Raw genomic sequence first — 18,585 nt, forward strand, 5'->3', positions numbered from 1 at the left:
TTGAATGTCATGAATGAATATTCGCTCTGTTATACAGCAGTAGATTCCTTCTCGAATGGCAATGATGCCCCGGGGGGATTACAGGTCACCGGCATGGATATTAGTCAGTGCCACGAGTGAAAGCTCGTATGGGAGACGTCTAGCCTTTCTTGAAACCTAAGAAGCGAAATGAACAATCGTTGCAATTGCATCTGGGTTTCGTGGGGCTTACCCAATCGTCTCCGTTCGTAGAAAAGATCCGTCCTACTGGCGCCCAAGTTCACAATCTTGGGGCACCCGTCCCGGTCCTTTTCTAGTCTGGTGCACTCCGCGCAATAGTAAGCATCGGAAATACCTGGCCATGTCGAAAGTTAGCTCCGAAGGCGTTCAAACCGAATGGAGGACACACCAGGCGATCCGCATATGATACAGCGCCCTCCGTATGTCCCAAAGTTACATTCATCACAAATACGGACGAGAGTTTCAGGTCTCACGTATGAGTCGCATATGGGGCTGATCGGCAAAACCGCTCTGAAATATGATTATCCAAGGAAAGAAAAGGACTTACCACTTCCCGTCACATTTCTCGCAGAGACGTCCAATGGCTGTTTTCGTCGAGAAGATGCAAAGAATTGGCCAACGTTGAGATATGTCAGCAAGAGGTACAAACTTACCGATCCCAGGCTGCCGACGGCACATAATCAAATCTGTAAAGGGAGCATCAATAGAACAAATGGGGCATAGGTAGGCTCGGGGCTTACCAGGATGATGTTTGGACATCTTGATACGATGGTGGCGCTTATGAAGACAGATAGTATTATTATTTTCCAATTCTCAAAGATCAGATGACTCCGCATGCACCCGTTGAGGCCTTCCCCACTTTCATGACCACAAACATATTAAGGGGGCCGCACTTTGGATAATCTAGAGTGTGGTATTGACAACGGATGGTTTCTCAATGGTAGTTCTGCGCAGCATGATAAGACAAAGTGTGATCTGGCGTGTACACAAACGGACCACTGACAGGATTCGCGGAGGCCACAACGGTAGTGGATTGGATCCAGTCTTTGGAGCGCCTAAGTAAATGCTTTGACAAGGTGACGGAATCCCCATTGTACTGCATATCGGGAGGAAGCTCCAGTTTTGGGTTACCCTTGGATTTTCATCCAGGCACCCCTTGAATATCATTAACCCCCGCCCTCTCCTTAATGTTTAATGACTATAAGACTGTTGGGGAAATGTCCAAACAGTATCGTTTGGTGAGCAACTACCAAAAAAGATGCACTTCGTGTAGTTCGATGGGTGTGTCTCCCAACGATGCACAGTACCACCGAGGGCGGCGAATGAGGCAGAATCTGAGCATATGGACATTTCCTGTTATCACAAAATGGATGTTGGACCCTGTAGCAAGAGCAAGTTCCAGTAACGACCGATGTTCAGTAAGCGAAGTAAAGATGGGCATTGTTGGAAAGGTGACATCGATTGTAGGGCGGTACTTTGCAGCGTAACGATTCACCGAAACACTGATCGGTCAAATCCAAACTCGCGAGCACGAGATTCGATTCGTGAAACACAAACAGCCTTCGAGGATTTAAGTGAATACGGTAGCCAGTTCCCCTGCTATTCCCGTCCTCCTTAATGGCATTGGTTTCTACTGTAACATTGACCATAGAAAAAGGAAAAAGTGCCAGTGAGGTCAGCGGAGAAAGTATACATTTAGAGCGAAAAAATTGGGCAGTAAGGGCCGGTATGCTGCCGAAGGTGTGAGAATTGTCCGCCAACATCACCTCACATCCTTACAGCAACACAATATCCGTCCAAATAGAAGAAGGTCATCATGATAGGAGGTGGGTCCATGCATGGCTGGTCCTAGTGACTTCCATAAAGAGTTGAATTTGGACTGATCAAGGTCGGTGGGGACAGGGGGCCCAGCACCATCTCTATCATCGCTCTCGAGCCTTGTTTTCCACGCTTCACGATGTCCACATCTCGTTACTCGATGCGAGTCATTGGCAGAAAAGTTAAAGGATACCACAGCGGAATTGATGGACAACTCGAAGATTAGCTAGCTCATTGTGGCAATACAAAATGAGACGCAGTGTTGTCATATAGATGTCAAGGACGGTAGGAGCCTGCCCGTTCAGGTCGCAGATCCCCTTCTGGAGTAGAAGACGGGTCGCAAATATTCGATGTAGGCATGACAATGTGTCAACAAGTCGTGATTAGGAATTATTGAAGCAAAAAAAGGAAAATGAATAGCCAGCATCGTCTAGCTGCTCCGTCAGGCAGGTCGCAGATATGAAACCACGGTTTCGTCGTAGGTGGCATGGCAATGTGTAGGCAATGGATCGACCGTCGCGTTCGCCTCCGGGTGTTCCTCCGCGGGCTCATCGACTTCCGGCCTCTTGGTAGCGCCCAAGTCCGCAACCAGAGCTAGAAGTTGGCCCAGCAGGGCATTCTGGGACCGAACTGCCTTGCCGAGTTCGATGATCGGACCCTTGATCTGCGCGACCAGACTTTCCACACTCAACTCCTCCGCTTCCTCCTGAGACACCTCTGACACCTCTGACACCTCCGATTCCACCCGCACCCGCTTCCTCGCACGTACCGACGACGACCCCAACTCCGCGCGCATCTTAGGGCGATTGCATCCCTTCTTCACCTTCTTGCACGCCGCACACGGTGCGGATTCCCCGGAGCCCGGGATGCAGCTCAGTCCGCGCTCGGCGCATCGGAGACACGGTAGCCTCCCACCCAGCGTTGATGGTAGGACCACTGCGACGGACCTGCGCTAATTATCAAAGCGCTCAGCCTTCCCCATCTATAGTCCGATGACAATAGTGGTAACCCGGTATACTCACCTTCGTCGCCTCTGCCCCTGCCTCTCGCTTCCTCTGTTTCCTCAGCTCCTCGGCAGCTAGCCGCGCCGCCTCCTCCCGCTTTCGCTGCTCCTTTCTCCCCTGCCGTCGTCGCCTGCGCTCCCTCAACTTCGCAACCCCAAGTGACTCCTCGTCCTCCGAGTTTTCGGCCAGACGGTCATCCGACCAAGTCGAGAGATCAACGTTGTGCGACATTAGCGACGGGAACGATCAAAGTGATTGTGGTCCAAATCACGTTGAATTGAACGCGGGAAGTAAATTTTTTCTCGGGTTTTCCCGATTACGAGAATTACTGAAGCGGGGAACGAAGAACGAATAGTCAGCGTCGTCTAGCTGCTCCGTCTCCGCATCATTGAGTACGTCCTTCAGTAGTCTGCCCAGATGGGAGTGATAACGTAGCAAAAATTATGAAACATCTTTAATCATCGAATGTGCAGAGTGCGGCGCTATCGTCTTGGTCCCAAAAATCCGCGGGAATAGCTGCCCGACGGTTCTGAAACCGTAACAATTCGCATCCCTAGCAAGATCGCGAAAAATAGAGTGCATGCATGTGCAAGCGATCGTGAATCTTGGAAGTTGGGGAAGAACTTCTCAACGAACGATGACGTGTGAGGCAGACACGTTATAAAATATGACCCTTATAGATGGTGACATGAGAAGCAATGGTGCTGTGCACCTGACGACCGGATACCGCAGGATTGGGTGACAAAAACTGCACCCTTCATGAAGAGTCCTGATAAGTGGGCCAAAACAGAGCCGCGCATGATTGTCATCACATCATGATTGTTGTGACCAGCAGAAGCCATAGAGTATAAACTTAGAAGATGATATTTGGTCATAGTTGATTGGAGAAAACACCACGACCGTGTCGGGTATTGAAGGGAGTGTGAAGCTTTGATTAACACTGGAAGTGTGTCCGAGCGTCGAAGGCCATCACAATATTAATGACTCCGGTAACAGATGACGAATCCTAATCGTGGTGAGAGTAGTTCGGGATCCAACAGGAAGATTAACTCCTGGCGTTGTTGTTCCGCACTCGCGAGAACGAAGACAGAAGCACATCAGCTCCAACCCAGAGTGAACCTGGCTTCCTTGCTTCTAGTAATTCTAACCCCCCCCATTATCCCATTGTCGCTTATCAGAGCCCATCGATCAGAACGAGTCACATGGAAACAAGGGTTCAGTCTTTGTGCTTGGGTTAAAAGGCGATGAAGTGAATAGAGATATGTGCCGGACGAAGTGGCTGTACAGTTGGTGATTATCCGAGAACGATCCGATTTGCTTGGGTGTGTTCCAGAACATCGAGGAAGCGCTGCGAGACCCCTCCCCTACTCGTCCAGCAGTGGTACTTGCACGCGCACACCTTCCGGTATTGCGATTCGTTTTCTTGTGTGACAAAGATAATTTTAATTGACACTCTCCGGGGCCCCCCTGCCCCTGCACACACTGAGAGATGGCAAGGCGTCTTGGTGTCTTCCATAGTTCCGCTGGTATCGGTCGGATCCTGTTGGGGCTATGATTGATTCCTATCGCCGGTGTGAACTACTCGCCCGTTCCCATCATTTAAGGCAGTGAAGATGTGGCGTTATTGAATAGTCTGTTTCCCATCATGGAAATCTTCGACTGACGACCATGATTCTGCCCGATCCCGTTACATACACCGTACTCTGTCAGGCAGTTCATAAAGGTGGCATGCTCCATTTGTGTTTGCACGAAGATTGATCGTTACTAGTCTTATAAGAACGATTTCGAAGCGGTGAGAGAACTCCATTTCTCACCTGGGCCCCGTCACCTGTGATGGAGAGAGACCTCCTAGCCGCAAACCCCATCCCTTCATTGTTAAACCTCTCTCACCATGTTCCGAAAGTGCCGGGTATAGACGGCTGTGTTGGAGTTGTGTTGATCGCTGCCACTTTATCTGCATGGTCAGCGGCGCTACGCTACTTATACTTACGCATTTCGCAGGCTCATAATTTTTCCTTAGCATCTTCGGAGTGCTCAATGTCCAAGCATTCCACTATTTCTCTCGTTTTCCGAATGACCCCACCTGGCTAAAAGTAACGGTGAGCTTTCGATCTATAGATCATGTCTTTTGCTTCTGTCTTTTAATACCTCTTATCCCAGGTTTCGTTGGTTTGGTAAGCGCGAATATCGACTCTCTCATATGGACAACCTCTAAAGGAGTGCCGGAAAGCGTTCTTGATTTTCTCCACCAAGTTTTTGTCACAATAGCTGTGTACAGATACGCGGTATGTTCAAACTTGTTCGTATGTAGCATAGTGCAATTGTTGAGACCCTCTTCGCAAGATTTCACTGTGGGGACAACCGGAAGCTCTTGGGAAATCGCACTGGTAATTTCATACTTTGCGTTATAGTTGCTGGATTAACGAAGCTGAACGGACATTGTCAGGACATTTTCGGTAGTTTGATTTATCATCATCCTAGCCATCTTCCGGTTCTGAACACACCATCTCGCTAGATGTCATACATACTTGAGCCTATCATTGCTTTAGTTGTTCAGCTGTAAGTCCCCCCTCATTCAAGGATAAGCTGAGACGTTGATATTTGGCATGATCCCTACAGTTTTTTCGCTCGCAGGACATGGCGTTGTAAGCTTGGTGTTTCCACTAGTGCATGTTATGTGAAGTGCTGAGTGAAGTTGTTAGTGAATCGGAGAACTTGGTTCATGGGAATGGTCATCGTAGGTGGTGAATGGGGCGAGCCTTTAAGATTCTTTCTAACACATCGTAATAGGTCCTCGTGGCTTTGCTTTCGTTCGGTGGGTCATAATGTTTGCTAGGATTCTCGTCATCACTCATGTCCGGTAAAACCCCTTTTAGCACTTGGGGAATGTGAGTGTGTATGGACCCGACATACCAGAGTTCAGATTGATTCTGTCTTCTCTAGTCGCTTGCATCACAACTTTCCGCTTGCGCCTTTTTTCAGAGTACGAGAGGTACAAGGTGAGTCATGGATGTGCTGCACTCCTTATATCCCACTTTGAATGAATATTCTTCATTTCTTCAGTACCAGGTTACGGTGTGGCTTTTCAGCTCGGCTGCATGTGATGTGATGATCACTGCGACAGTTTGTTGGGTACTGTGGGCGAGTAAGACGGGTTTTTCAGAGTTAGTGATCATCATACCGTTTATGTTCCTCGACGACTCATCTCAATTCCCCAGAACTGACCACTTCATATCGCGGATGATAGTGTGGGTGATGTAAGTTCCCCGTTTGGTTTTCGTATTCTGGGCATCGAATTGCGCCCAACGTATAGCAATACAGCAGCACTCACAAGTACTGTAGCCATTCTGGACGCCGTGACGGTATGTCTTCATTGTGCTGTTATTTCCCATAGCTCATAAACCACTCTTGCACGTTTAGTTCCTGGCATATCCGAACGAATTAATTCACGTAGGACTCAACTATTGTGTGTCCCTTCTATGTGTGCTGTAGCTTATGCTATTGGGCACTGAAAACTCTTCTAGTGCTTGCAAAGCTTTACACAAGCACGCTTCTTGCAAGTCTAAATAGACGTCGGAGCCAAGTTGGTCTCACTTGTCCTGGGAGGCCGCAACTCTACGGGAGCTTAAAATCTGAATCCGATGTTGAAATGCAGAGATCCGACCTTGCGCGATTAGGCCTTAAGCCGATGCCATCGGCTCTTCTGAACACTTCGACCTCAGTGCACCTGTCCCGCAACCCGTCTTCGAAGCCCCATCCATGCCCTCAACAACTCAACTCCCCGATTCCAGGCGAAAGAATTAGCAAGTGGTCCGACTGTGTCAACTGTTGTCTCCGTGTTCGACGATGAAGTGATAGGCAGTTTGGCTACCCCAACAAGGAGTTCGAGTATGAAGTCCAACAAGTCGAGGAACTCCTCCGCTGGACTACCCACGATCTGGGATGCCAGCCATGATGAGATAGTGGGTTTTCCCCCTTGATGATGCACCCATAGTCGAATGGGGAGCTTACTTTAGTCCAGATCATCATAGGACGTCGATCAAAAACATCTCCATAGAGATTGCACCACGCGTCAACCTCTCACTTTCAGTCGTTACTCGACATCTATACCACCATCGTTTAGTGCCAGACCGTATGGCCCCTTTTTATCCCGTTGAAACTGAAGTAAAGTTAACTACCTTCGCCATATCTATTTCCGACATCCAACTCTCGTATGTACCGTTACGTAGGACATTCTTCCGCTACTTTCATGCGCCCCCATTTATTTCGCTATCCTTCGGGTCTTTTCGTTGTAAAAACATGCAGCCTTTCTACGTTGCGGGTGTTTCAATATCATCCAATGCAAACGGGCGACTCTTGACACCGAGGATTTTCGAATGAGGAAGCATACGCGTCCCTTACAAATGCCAGTCACAAAGTCAGGGGTTGTGGGGCAATGCGCAAGTTCACAGTACATTACTTCAGGAGAAAGCTCGGGCAAGAGTGAAAGGCGAACGGGGTAAAGAACTCACATAGCGTTAGCTCCGTCCAAGGCATCCCTTTGGTGTTGCACGCAAATCATCACCCTGTGCCGTGCAACAGTGTTAATGCTGTGGCGCAGCCTTGGCAGTACTCATTCCCCTTGCCCTTGGTGTCCTCCGAGTCCAGCTCGGTTGACGAAGCTGAACGATAGTCCGTGGGTGGTCGGATAGCGGAATTAGCAGGGCCCGGGAAGCCGTCCATCACGATCCAAATCGGGGGGTTCTAGTAGCAACTTGAAATGGGGTATACTTAATTGTCATGGCACGCTTGCCGATGCCACCGTCCTTGTACCTGCTAGAAATGGTTTAATGAGCTTTTGAATTCATTTGTGGTGTTAAGGCGAACAGTGTGATCACCGGTGACAGGAAGGGGAGGGGGATGAGCTCTAGTGAATAAGCAATTGCGATATTCAAGGGATTCGATAGAAACCAACGCAAATCCTCTCAGTCCATCGCCAGGATGATTTGATCAGAAAGACCCTAGCTAGGGGTTGCAGGGGCAGATGGGGATTTTGGCTATCTATCTCTGGGCCCAGCCTGACCGGAAGTCTCGGATCTGAAATCTTGGTTTTCTCCCACGTATACCGGGGCCATCGGCCCTACTCCACACAGTGGTATGCAAGGGTCGTACTAGCTGAGGTCTGCGAGCCAAGCGTAGATCAGGGCCGTGACGCTGGCCTTGCGTAGCTAGCCGGTCGCTATCTCTCCAAAGCCTTAGTCTTAGTAGGCTATTTAACGCTTAGAATGCGTCGAAGTGTACGATAAGCAGTAAATTGATGGAATTTCTGCGGCGCCGCAACAATGGCTGCATTCAATATTGGCGCTTGCACTTCGAAATGACTAAATTTGGCATAAGCTCGACCCCAAGCTTTCAGTCTCTCAAGCTGCGCCATCAGTGATGTTATCAGATTGGCAATGAAATGAGCGATTTTCTGATGCATACAGCAGGCCTTGATGGAGGATGTAGCCGTTCTCCTTGTGAGGGGGATCATGACCGATGCATCAGATCCATATGGCTTCAATAGGACTTCAAGAGCCGAAACAAGCGGATACGGCATCGCATGTCCATCCCCTCGTTGAGTGAGCACTGATGGTCAAGCTCCTTTTAAAGTCCTTTGATTCCTGCAGGAGTGGACCCATCCAGGAAGTAGATAATGAGCGTGGGTGGAGGCATGTCAGCTAAATGCTTTCAACTTCTAGTTTTCTGTTGGACTGGTTTACTCTGGTTAGACACGCCCTCCTTCAATGACATTTTATAGCTGTCGACCAAGGATTTAAGATCTACGACAAAGTTATACTGGACCTTGTACAGAGAGTTCGCATCTACGGTGGCTCCGAATCTGTGTGCGAAAACACCAAATTGACGAGACCAGATTCCAACAATACACTGGATATGTACAATTACAATACGAAGTGAACGGGAGAGGAGGGGGGGGACGCATAAATGATGCAGTAATAAGTAACACGATAGTTGACCTCCGGATCGAGAAAGAAGCAATAATATCTTCGGGTTAGAATATCCTTCCGTGATAGGCGGAAGAGCGAAATGTCCTCACTTGTGTGTGCGGCGGGGAGCCGAGGGGACTTAGGGGGGGGGGGATAGGAAATGGAGATGAGCTGCGAAGATGAGGCGAGATCAGAGTGTTGGTCCAGAGTGGCGCGAAAAAAGCTGGGGGAATCTCTGGGTATCCACTCATCCATGCATGGGAGCTATTTTTCAGTTAGGACGAGACCACCCACCATTCCAGCTTTACGATGTGCAGAGACATAGTTTATGTAACAAAGGTGGGGATGTATGCGGGAGGGGCCATTAACCAGAACCGAACCGAACCGCATTTCGGTTCCGTCCCGGTTCGGTTCGGTTCGGAACAGTTTGAACAGGCCTGTACCACTAACCAAGAGCCATCTATAGTGCTTAGAAATATATATATATAGGTAATTCTTGGTCCGTATGGAACTCGCTTTCAGGTCCCCATTGTCAGGATTTGCACCAGTCCGAGTGTGTATCGTTAAATCTCCCTTTCAATTTTTTTTCGGCCAGATATTCCCAAATGCATGCGTCCTACACAAAGACCCTGAAGCCGCGAACAAAATATATGCGTTATGAATGTATGCACAATATCCAACATGGATAAGGCTACAACCCTTCAATGGTTCTGCGGTTCGCAATACCCTCCCAAGTAAAGAACCAGAACCGAACCGTGTTTGGGTTCACAGTTCGAACTGGTTCTCTGAGATCCGCGGCACCCCTAGTGCCATGCGGTAGTACCTGAGCAATTATGTAGTATGCCATTAGCAAAGGCACTGCGGCATACATCGAGCTATTAAAAGTTTGGTGACATTATGGTTCACGAGAGTGTTATTTGGGGCGTTTTGCTTATTAAGCAAGGCCTGATCTGTACTTCCGACGAATGACAAGCTGCCCTCAAAAACGGACTTCATATTCAAGCAAGCATTCCGATAATCCATGAAGAGCTGCATAGGCATAGTAGTATCAATAAGAGCTGACATGTTGAAGGCCCATGCAGGGGTCTGAGTACCCAACAAACCGGAAGCCTGCAGCTGAAGTGTGATGACCAGCTGCGAGCGGATTTTGAGAACGGCCGTAATACGAAGCGGACAGAAAAGACGCATGATCAGTGCAGTGATGGATAATACAGTAGTTTTCCCCTGGGTTGAGAGAAGCAATCATGATGTAAATATCTCCGACGCCAGAATATCCATCTATGATACAGCAGGCGGAAGAGCAAAATGTTCTCAGCTTACGTGTTTGCGGCGGGCGCCGAGGCGATGAAGGTTAGGGGTGAATGAACAGAGAATGACAATGAGTTGTGAAGATAGCGCGAAGTCGAAGTGTTGGCCGAGGGTGGCACGAAAAAAAGCCATGGGCCTCATCTCTGGGTGGCCACTCATCTTTGGGTGCTATTTTGGCTGAGACGAAACACCCCACGAACGATATTCAGAGACGTGGTTTAACGAGAGAACACACCCCGTCCCAAGAAGGGACCGGCGAAAGCTGCCATCCATGCGATGACACAGGAGCAAGAGAGGGTCTGCGCTCCTCCCTGGTCTGCGACACCATCAAGCTCGGCTGGTGAGGTTCTGGAGACTGGCCCCGATGTCGGAGCGGATGTCCAAGTGTTAGTGTTAATGTCCATCTGGAAGGTTTGTACGCGTGCTAAACGTATTAAACGCACAAAGAATATCAGGGTACTGCTAGTAGGTGAGAGGAGTTTTGAGACTGTGTCCCTGGAACAACACCTCTAGAGGTTTTGCACCATAATAAGTGGAGCATTGTTGGCGATATGTTGGCGATAGGCGGGTTGAGTGTGGCCGGCTAAATCGAAGGTGCCAGTGGCGAAAAGTCGAATAACAGCAACAACGCAAGTTCCGCCACAATGCCACTTGTGCAACCGCTACGATCTTCATATTTGGAGACAGGCTGAACCGAAGGGTAATTCTACATTTCTATATCAACTGTGGGAACGACGATGGTCGCACGAAATGATCTTTCCGGCAGCAAGAACTTGAAGTGTACATATGACGCGACTGTGAATGTAGTCCACTAAGCCATGATCCTATTATTGGGCAACGACCGTGAGGAAAGTAGGAAAGCCGTGCGCGTGCTGAGTCTCGAGCTAGGGGGGAACGAAGCCTGGACCTGGAGCTGAGATTCAAATAACAGGGCGAGTGCCGAACACTCTTCCAACGGACTGTTTAGCAAGAGGGCTGTCTTGCACGTAGCACAGAGCAAAAGCTGCCAAACCGTGCCACCCTTCGTTAACACGATGTTTTTGAATAGATTTCAATTCTACGACACGTTGCAGATACAATCGTATTCCAGAGGGTATGTTCGGGTGAGTAGAATGGGCTTTGTAGCACATAAGTGGTTTTGTGACTGAAGAGGAGACAACGGGTGACACAAACGGCAGGAACAAGTTGAGGAGCAAGACAACGAGCATTGATGAACACTCTCAGGGCTCAGTCAGCACGGAGATAGATACAGGAGCCTCCGCGTGATGGATAGCCCGGCAAGACACAGTGGCCGGAGGAATAGGAGAGCGCAAGCGTCGGCAACGGAGTTAAAGAGGTGGATGAACTGGAGCACCGCCACGCCTGCTTGCAACGTGTTTTCATGCGGCGCCTAGGTTTCATCAGATATGAAGTTCAAGTGTGACAGTGAAATACTGCACCTCTGGCTCCTGCCAATGCGCACTGTTCGTACCCGCACACTTCCCAGAACAGGCTGTTCCAGCGCGGTATCAGAATGGCCGATCGTTCTGCCCGCTCGCAGCCTGAGACGAGCTTATTACCAGCTATATCTTTACCGCGGAACTTCATTCACACTCCTCAACTCTAATAGGGGAACTGGCAGTTCGGGACAGGGGCAATGCTCACATTCTTAAAGACAACGATTGCCCTGTTCCACATGGGCATCACCATCCCTGGGTCGCCCGGTCACGGACGGCAAGCTAGATGCGCCAGGCTAGCCAACCAGTACGCTACCTGTCCGTTTCCGCCGACCAGTGTTTCCTCGTAGACGTGCTCCCTTCGGCGCAGGCACATCCCACGAAATGATCCTTTGGATAAACGGACGGCTCTAAACCAACCTGTGAACCCCTATATTTTGTTTCGTAGCGTCTTCACAGCAAGCTTTTGGGAGCATGCTAGCGTTAACATGAACCCGCTGGAGAGCAGCAAGCCCGGCAGTTTCGATGCTTATAAGTGCGGAGAATGCTGTTTAAAGGGGTTTAGCCAATCCCCCTATTAGAATATCAGTTGGGATGGATCTCTGGCCAGCATTTGCCTTCTGGGTCGCCTGCGGCCAACTTTCCTTATTGATTTTATCTTTTGCCGGAGATAACGGGATTTCTCCTGTCGAGGATTATGCGGCTTGCCACAGGAATCACTCCAGTTTTGAAGTCTCGCATGCGCAGCACTAATACCCAATTTACTGGGTAACTTTCTGTGCGTCCTAGCGGGAGACAAAGTCTGGTGGCTTGAGGTTCTTGTGCTGAAACCTGGGTGAACAAATCCCTCGTTACTTCTCACCGTTCAATATTAGTCCCGCTATTTTTGTGGCCAATGACCAATATGCTCAGGATTTTTCCGAAGCTATTTTCGTATGAGGCTTTTACCCTTTTCCGAGGCGATGGAAATCCTGCGGAAGACCCAAGCACGCTCGAAATGGGTACAATACCCAAGGTCCCAGGGCGCTTATATAGCGGCCAAATTCAAAGTTTTGTCCATTTCTGGTCTACTACGTGCTATGACCCAGTAGAGAGCCTTTATCTGCGAGACTCGATGTCCCCAAGGTTACATGCGCTGACGGGGTTCCAGCTGTTTCTTGGTTTTGCGATAGATCATAGTCAATTCTGGACGACTTCATACCGGGGAGGCAACTCCCAAAGGAGTGCGAGTGCGAGTTCACATCTTTGGAATGAGATCCGGGATTGTTGGACCGCCGCATTCATGCCTGGATTGAACCAATCCCGATCGAGTTCTTCCCAAAGTCCCGAAGCTCGCCTTCCCAATAAAGTAATCAATTGATTTGATTATCTTAACCCTGCTCCTTTCAACCTTCCCTGGCTGCCCATGTACTCTTCGGCGGGGTTGCTATTCTATTTTAAAATCACACTACTCCCCATACTATTATAATGAAGGTGATCTCGATCCACCGCCAAGGGAATATTCTTCTGCTGGAGTACCACACCATATTGGGTGTGTGACAATCGTTCCAATGTGGTGTGCTATTTGCCAATCCGCAAATAAGTTTCCATTACGTCTTGCTTTGGGAGATCATGTTTACACCATAGATCTCGGACTCCGGCCAAACGCCCGCTAGTTTGGCGCGACTTCGTTTATACCACTCCGGTACAGGCATATGTGATGGGCTGTGCTCACGCACCTGCGAGCGCAATGCAGATTCATATCGGTTCATGATCTACCACAACTTCAACAACCTTATAACAGTAATCGTAGTCACCCAAACTGCCGAGTCAATTGACCCTGACAACTCCGTGGTCAAACCACACCGGGGGCCAGCCGCCTTAATCGCGCATTTCACCATTAGGAATTTCGCATAATTTCACCTATCCTACGAATTGAGAAGAGGCCCGCAAGGCCATTGGGCTAGACAGAACAACTTATCAGGGTACGTATAGGATGCCATATGTGTGATCGCAACTGCAACACCGCTGCGTTCGTTCACAGCGATTACGGCGTTCTTCCCGCGAAGCCGGGAATGAAATCGGTTTGTAGGAGATGCCCACCACCCCACTACTGTCTCCCATAGGACAGGGACATGTGGATTGCCTGGCATCGTCACACCTGGCACAACGCATATAGCTATATGGGAAACACTCGTATCCAACACCTCCCTGATTGCTGGCCTAGAAATATGAATAATTAGTGATCCTACCCTATCTGCTCGCTCCCGTTATATGGATGTGCCTCCTAGCCTTCACACGTATTGCATACGATACGAATCGTATAAAAATGGTGAGTTGTGTGGGATGAAGATTTACGTTCCAGCGATGGGTTCCTAGTACGATATCAATCCTCCTGGACCTCGTCCCTCATGGGGATAACAGGGGAGAAAGGATAGCTGCCATTTGCACTATACTGCATATGCGCCAGTGCAGTGCTACCATCATACATCAATCATTTCCAACGTTGCGGCCATGCAGGGCGCTTGACAAAAAAGCACACACACACAATTCAACACCCTTAGTCATCGATTATGGATAGTCCTAATATTTCACTGTACAGGTGTGTACTCTGATCAAAAGCGACTTGGACACAGGTGTACAATTAAGGTCGGTTGACATCCCAAACAAATCCTGCGGCGAAAAAGTTATTAATCAGGCTGTGATTGCGCGGCCATATTTGTGCAGGACGATGTGCGCGCGCGACAAGCCAGTGGCGCCATTTATTCTCCAACTTCTACTCACTACGTACATACTTGTATGGACACGCTGTGCATCACACCAACTTGTGGATCCATTAAACCCCAATAAAATCAGGGGACAACAAACCATTGCATACGTGTGGCCAAGTTGCCATGATTCCCATCATTGTATTTTCGGATCGTAATGAGATTCAGTCGAATTTCCCTCACTCTCGGCCTCGTCGCACCTTACTCCAATTCCCCCCTTTCCGGGAATTCATGTGCAGAGGTCATTTGAGTGGTAACACGGCGCGGAACTGTGAGACCGTCAAATTGGAAATGGAAACGAGCTAAGCCGTCATGGAACGTTGTGGCTGGCTCTAGCTCTAGTCCAGTACTGGGAACCTGCCTAGCGGCCGGCGGGCAAATGTGAGCGGAATAACGTTAGCCTACTGAAGGTTTAGATGGTTGGGTTTGGGCATAACTGAGGAATATTCGAACAATTACGGGGGAGTGCAGAAGGATGAAGGAATTCGCGCGAACCTCAAGCTGGATATGACGACCTGGCTCGGACTGATCTCCCTACATGATAGCCATGCGGGGGCGAAGTTCAGGTTTGATGTAAGCTGGAAATACATTGTCTTTGGAAAAACGTAGTCCCAGAAACAACTAATTCGAACCAAACCACAACACATAAAAGAGCCGAAAAAAAAAAAAGATAACGCTAGCTACGAACAACGAGTTTCTTCTTCGTGGTTTTGTGTAGTAACAAACAAATACGCGACGCAACACAAAAAGTAACATTTGAGGTGATTAGAACGAAGGATTGTAAAGCGGAATATGTATGCGAAGGGTGGGCAGAAGTTTGATAGCAGTTGAGCAGGTATAAACGAAAGCTGGATAAGCACATTTTGTGTATGATGTGTGATGGATGATGGAAAGCGAGCGAGTCTGAAAGCGGGAAGGGAGGAAGAACGGAACGAGGAAAGAGCATACAAAGGAATGCTAACCATGGATGAACGAGAGGCAGGGTACGAAATGAGGAAAATCCAAAGACAGAATTCAAAGAACGAAAATGAGAACACAGACAACAGGAAATGCAGGAAGTAAGTCCGATCCAAAAGAGAAACTGTACGCCAAGGGGAGTAGGCGTAAGAACGAAGGGATAAAAAAAACAAACAAATGGAGACGCTTGGGGAGGTATTTGTTACTGGCAAGACGAAATAGATGGGCTTTAACGGGTTGATTAACAAAGGGTTTTCGGTAAGGTTGAAGAAATGGAGAAGAGAGAAGAGAGACGGAGATGATGGTGAAATGGAAGTCCGTTATAGCCCAAAAGACGAACGAACGAAAAAAAGGAGACCAGAAGGATCAGACATAAAAAATGGAGTAGCGCATACCCAGATGCGACTGCCAATAACGAAGAGAAGCAGCAGCATGACCACTCAAGGAGCGTGTCCCGCAATACCGTCCCCATTCCCACCTCCAACCCACTTGATAACCCTACTAAGCGTGTTATCCCTGTACCTCTTCAGCAAAGGGATCAACGACGTCCCACCAGTCCCCCTAACAGGGAGCCTTTCAACTTTCCTCCCTTCCACTCCATCCAAATCAATCATCCTCCCTTTCTCGTCAAAATCAAACCCAAAACAAACCCTCTGACTGTACCCTTTAGCACACGGATCGTTGGCGCCTCCTTTAGCTCTAGCAGGAACGATCACAAATTGAGTGACGATCCTGATATGAGCATCACGCCATTTCTTCAAAGAGGTGACACATGCGCTGTAGGCCTGAACGAGTTCAGGATGGGTGGAGGATCTCGCTTGAATAAAGGGACGGATCGTGTTGGCGGAGAGCATAGTGAGGTAGTTTTGATGGGCTTCAGTCATGTAACTTCTCATTCGGGCGTTGAATGAGGTATCGATTTGACCAGGTGATGAGGACTTCTCAACTGGGTGGAAACGGGGGGAAGCGGGTGGCGTCATGGCAGCGACGGGACACGTTGGGCAGGAGAGAGACGTCATCTCCGTCGAGTGAGAGAGCGTCTATATCAAGAGCAAGCTTTGAGACGGGTGGCGTCAGTGGCGGAGTTGGGGGGAAATGAGACGGAAGTATGAGGATCTTCTTCCAAGACGAGGTTGTTGTAGAACGGGTATTTGGCGAGTTGGGGGTGATGGGTGGGATGATGATGGGCGGGTGACCATCAGGAAGGACGGAACTAACACCTGTAACAGGGCACATAGCAGGAGTATCTGCGACAAGTTCAAGTTGCTTGTTATTCGGGTCGAGAGCGGAGTTGAATCGGGTACATCCTCCGCCCAATCCTTTCTTAGAGTGAGGGTGAGGTACATCCAAGAATGCTAAACAAAAGAAGATTGTCAGATTGACGTGACAAATTCCAAACGGGGCTAGAGGGGATCACTTGAAAAATGCCCAACTCACCATCGAAGGAATGCATGAGAGCGCTTTGACCCGCAGAGGGGCCCGAAGGCTGGAGAGTCAAGCCGAAGCCGTCAACTCCCTCGTAGTGCCAGCTAGGGGAATCCTCGCCTTGGTCGGCACCTTGGATCCACTGTCGACGATAGTCATGAGCGATCATCTCCGGAATAGAACCTGAAGTCACATACCGGCCTGAACTTGTTATAGAAGAAATCCGGGTCCAGACCGTCTCTCACCGCGAGAAGTATGGCTGTGATGTCATCCAAAGCCCCAGAAAGCCTGATCAGATCTCTCGTGACACTTTCCACATCAGGTTCTTCCATCTTTGCCTCCTGAACACACAAATCGATCGCGTCAAGAGCTTCCCAGCCTCTGACTTCAATCTTAGCAGACGTAAGAAAGAAATGTTCTTCCTGTTTCGATCCGGTGAACAAATCTGGAATGGTCATGTTCGTACGCGAAAGGGGCAAGGAAGGGTCTTTCAGGGCCCAGTTCCATAGGACTGTGTCCGCATAAGTGACGATGGGTGCAATGCCAAGTGTACGCGAGACTGAGATGAGTGGAATGGCGATGGGGGATGGGATGACGATCGGGTCGTCTTTGGTGAGGTGTGCGGCGCGTGGAGGCATAGAGTGGATGTAGAATTGAGCGAGGTAGGCGAGGACGTGGTGGGCCCGTCGGACTTTACGAACGTCTTGTCCCATTTCGGTGCAATCGAGTACTGGCATCTGTCGATCCATATCCGAACCCAATAAAACAGATCGGCAATGAAAAAAGAAGGAGGGCACAGTCAGGACTGCTGTCGATCGCGAAATGCCAAACGGCTACCGCGAAAATAATGATGAAGAACGTACGGTGATTACTCGTTTCCTCCACTTGGCGGTGTACTGCTTCTCTGTGGCGGTGGCGAGCCCCGAAGGACCGGGATTGACAAAATGACGTTTGGCATCGTCAAGCAGAACCTCCCATGGTCCGTAAGGATGGGGTAGACGGAGGAGAGGTGGTTCTGGAGGCATGAAGCCAGTGCGAGGATCCAGGTCATAGAGCGGAGATGCAAAGCCAGCCATGAGGAGAGATATTTCAGATGGAGTATTTGAGTGATTCTTATTGAGTGATGGGTGGTCACTGTGGGCGTCTGTAAGGGTGGAATAGGGTGAGAAGAGGAGGAAGGATAACGAGAAGGAGGAGGATGAGGAGGAGGGACGAGAGTAGGGCGGGACGAGGCATGGCGGTGGTTTTTTTGTTGGCGGCTTTATAGGGCTCGAGAAATGGATTTGGGATTGCCACTTGGGAATGGGATCATGGCGAGGAGAGGAAAGAGGTCCTAATTATCGATTGAATGTGTTATGTGTTGGATAAATGGGGGGATAAATATAATAAATAATCTAAGAGGAGTTAAAGCTTCCAACGACAAAAAAAAAATGAACCTCAATTCATTCTCCCCTTCAATTCAATCCAATCGGCGCAACAATTGTATTGTGACATCTCTTCAATTCAATTCATGCTCGGTTTCTATTCATTTCCCCATTTCAATAGGATTGTCCCATTCAATCCAACCCCAAATCAAAGCATCATTATGTATATTGAATTGGAATGGCAGCTGCCACCCCTTTCTAATTTAAAAATCAAATCAAAAGAAAAGGCACGTATCCGCCCCGGAAACATTCAAAGCGTCTGAATTTAATTGAGCAACACAAGAGAGATGCAACCATCATCAGGTTTACTGTAAAAACTTTGGTTGAAAAAGGATTTATTATTCTCCCCTTCGCGGTTTATGACGCTTTGACTCATTCAAACACCGCCATTACATACTTGCCACTGAATGCGGAAAGCAGCCACATGAAACTACTTTACCGTAAAATACTTCCGATGATGATTCCTTCCGGCCAAACAAAAGTACACACACACACAGTCC

At 48.9% G+C, this 18,585-nt stretch overlaps 4 protein-coding genes across 4 annotated transcripts; 1 reads left to right on the forward strand and 3 right to left on the reverse strand.

Moving 5' to 3' along the window:
- Positions 1–88: 88 nt before the first annotated feature.
- On the reverse strand, positions 89–823 carry EI90DRAFT_3068264 (PHF5-like protein). The gene is made up of 6 exons (XM_039061084.1): positions 741–823; positions 654–686; positions 548–584; positions 389–492; positions 212–334; positions 89–156 (listed from the first exon to the last, which is right to left on the reverse strand). The coding sequence occupies exons 1-6, from the start codon at positions 757–759 to the stop codon at positions 140–142; spliced, it is 333 nt and encodes a 110-aa protein (XP_038913382.1). The 5' UTR covers positions 760–823; the 3' UTR covers positions 89–139.
- Positions 824–2,011: 1,188 nt separating this feature from the next.
- Positions 2,012–3,435, reverse strand: EI90DRAFT_1828825 (uncharacterized protein). The gene is made up of 2 exons (XM_039052241.1): positions 2,841–3,435; positions 2,012–2,770 (listed from the first exon to the last, which is right to left on the reverse strand). The coding sequence occupies exons 1-2, from the start codon at positions 3,051–3,053 to the stop codon at positions 2,261–2,263; spliced, it is 723 nt and encodes a 240-aa protein (XP_038913383.1). The 5' UTR covers positions 3,054–3,435; the 3' UTR covers positions 2,012–2,260.
- Positions 3,436–4,655: 1,220 nt separating this feature from the next.
- Positions 4,656–6,879, forward strand: EI90DRAFT_3018273 (uncharacterized protein; the record flags this gene model as incomplete). Its single annotated transcript, XM_039057216.1, has 16 exons — positions 4,656–4,783; positions 4,843–4,921; positions 4,983–4,996; positions 5,134–5,209; positions 5,338–5,381; positions 5,442–5,467; positions 5,525–5,559; positions 5,613–5,637; positions 5,659–5,710; positions 5,766–5,821; positions 5,947–6,079; positions 6,136–6,184; positions 6,243–6,288; positions 6,347–6,543; positions 6,614–6,784; positions 6,817–6,879. 16 exons carry the CDS (start codon positions 4,656–4,658, stop codon positions 6,877–6,879), a joined length of 1,194 nt encoding a protein of 397 aa, XP_038913384.1.
- Positions 6,880–15,676: 8,797 nt separating this feature from the next.
- Positions 15,677–18,071, reverse strand: EI90DRAFT_3156281 (Indoleamine 2,3-dioxygenase; the record flags this gene model as incomplete). The annotated part of the gene is made up of 5 exons (XM_039066046.1): positions 17,525–18,071; positions 16,859–17,398; positions 16,674–16,803; positions 16,233–16,591; positions 15,677–16,174 (listed from the first exon to the last, which is right to left on the reverse strand). The coding sequence occupies exons 1-5, from the start codon at positions 17,735–17,737 to the stop codon at positions 15,677–15,679; spliced, it is 1,740 nt and encodes a 579-aa protein (XP_038913385.1). The 5' UTR covers positions 17,738–18,071.
- Positions 18,072–18,585: the final 514 nt, after the last annotated feature.

The sequence above is a fragment of the Cantharellus anzutake genome, assembly GCF_015039405.1.
Source record: "Cantharellus anzutake strain C23 chromosome Unknown EI90scaffold_42, whole genome shotgun sequence".
NCBI lineage: Eukaryota > Fungi > Basidiomycota > Agaricomycetes > Cantharellales > Hydnaceae > Cantharellus > Cantharellus anzutake.

Excerpts from the sequence above, each read along its gene's own strand:
- EI90DRAFT_3068264 (XM_039061084.1), bottom strand. Across the intron at positions 585-653 it reads CCGTCGGCAGCCTGGGATCG|CCATTGGACGTCTCTGCGAG; the intron begins GTAAGTTTGTAC and ends CGACGAAAACAG. Across the intron at positions 335-388 it reads TATCATATGCGGATCGCCTG|GTATTTCCGATGCTTACTAT; the intron begins GTGTGTCCTCCA and ends CGACATGGCCAG.
- EI90DRAFT_1828825 (XM_039052241.1), bottom strand. The coding sequence starts at position 3,053 with ATGTCGCACAACGTTGATCTCTCGACTTGGTCGGATGACCGTCTGGCC. Across the intron at positions 2,771-2,840 it reads CAGGGGCAGAGGCGACGAAG|CGCAGGTCCGTCGCAGTGGT; the intron begins GTGAGTATACCG and ends TTTGATAATTAG.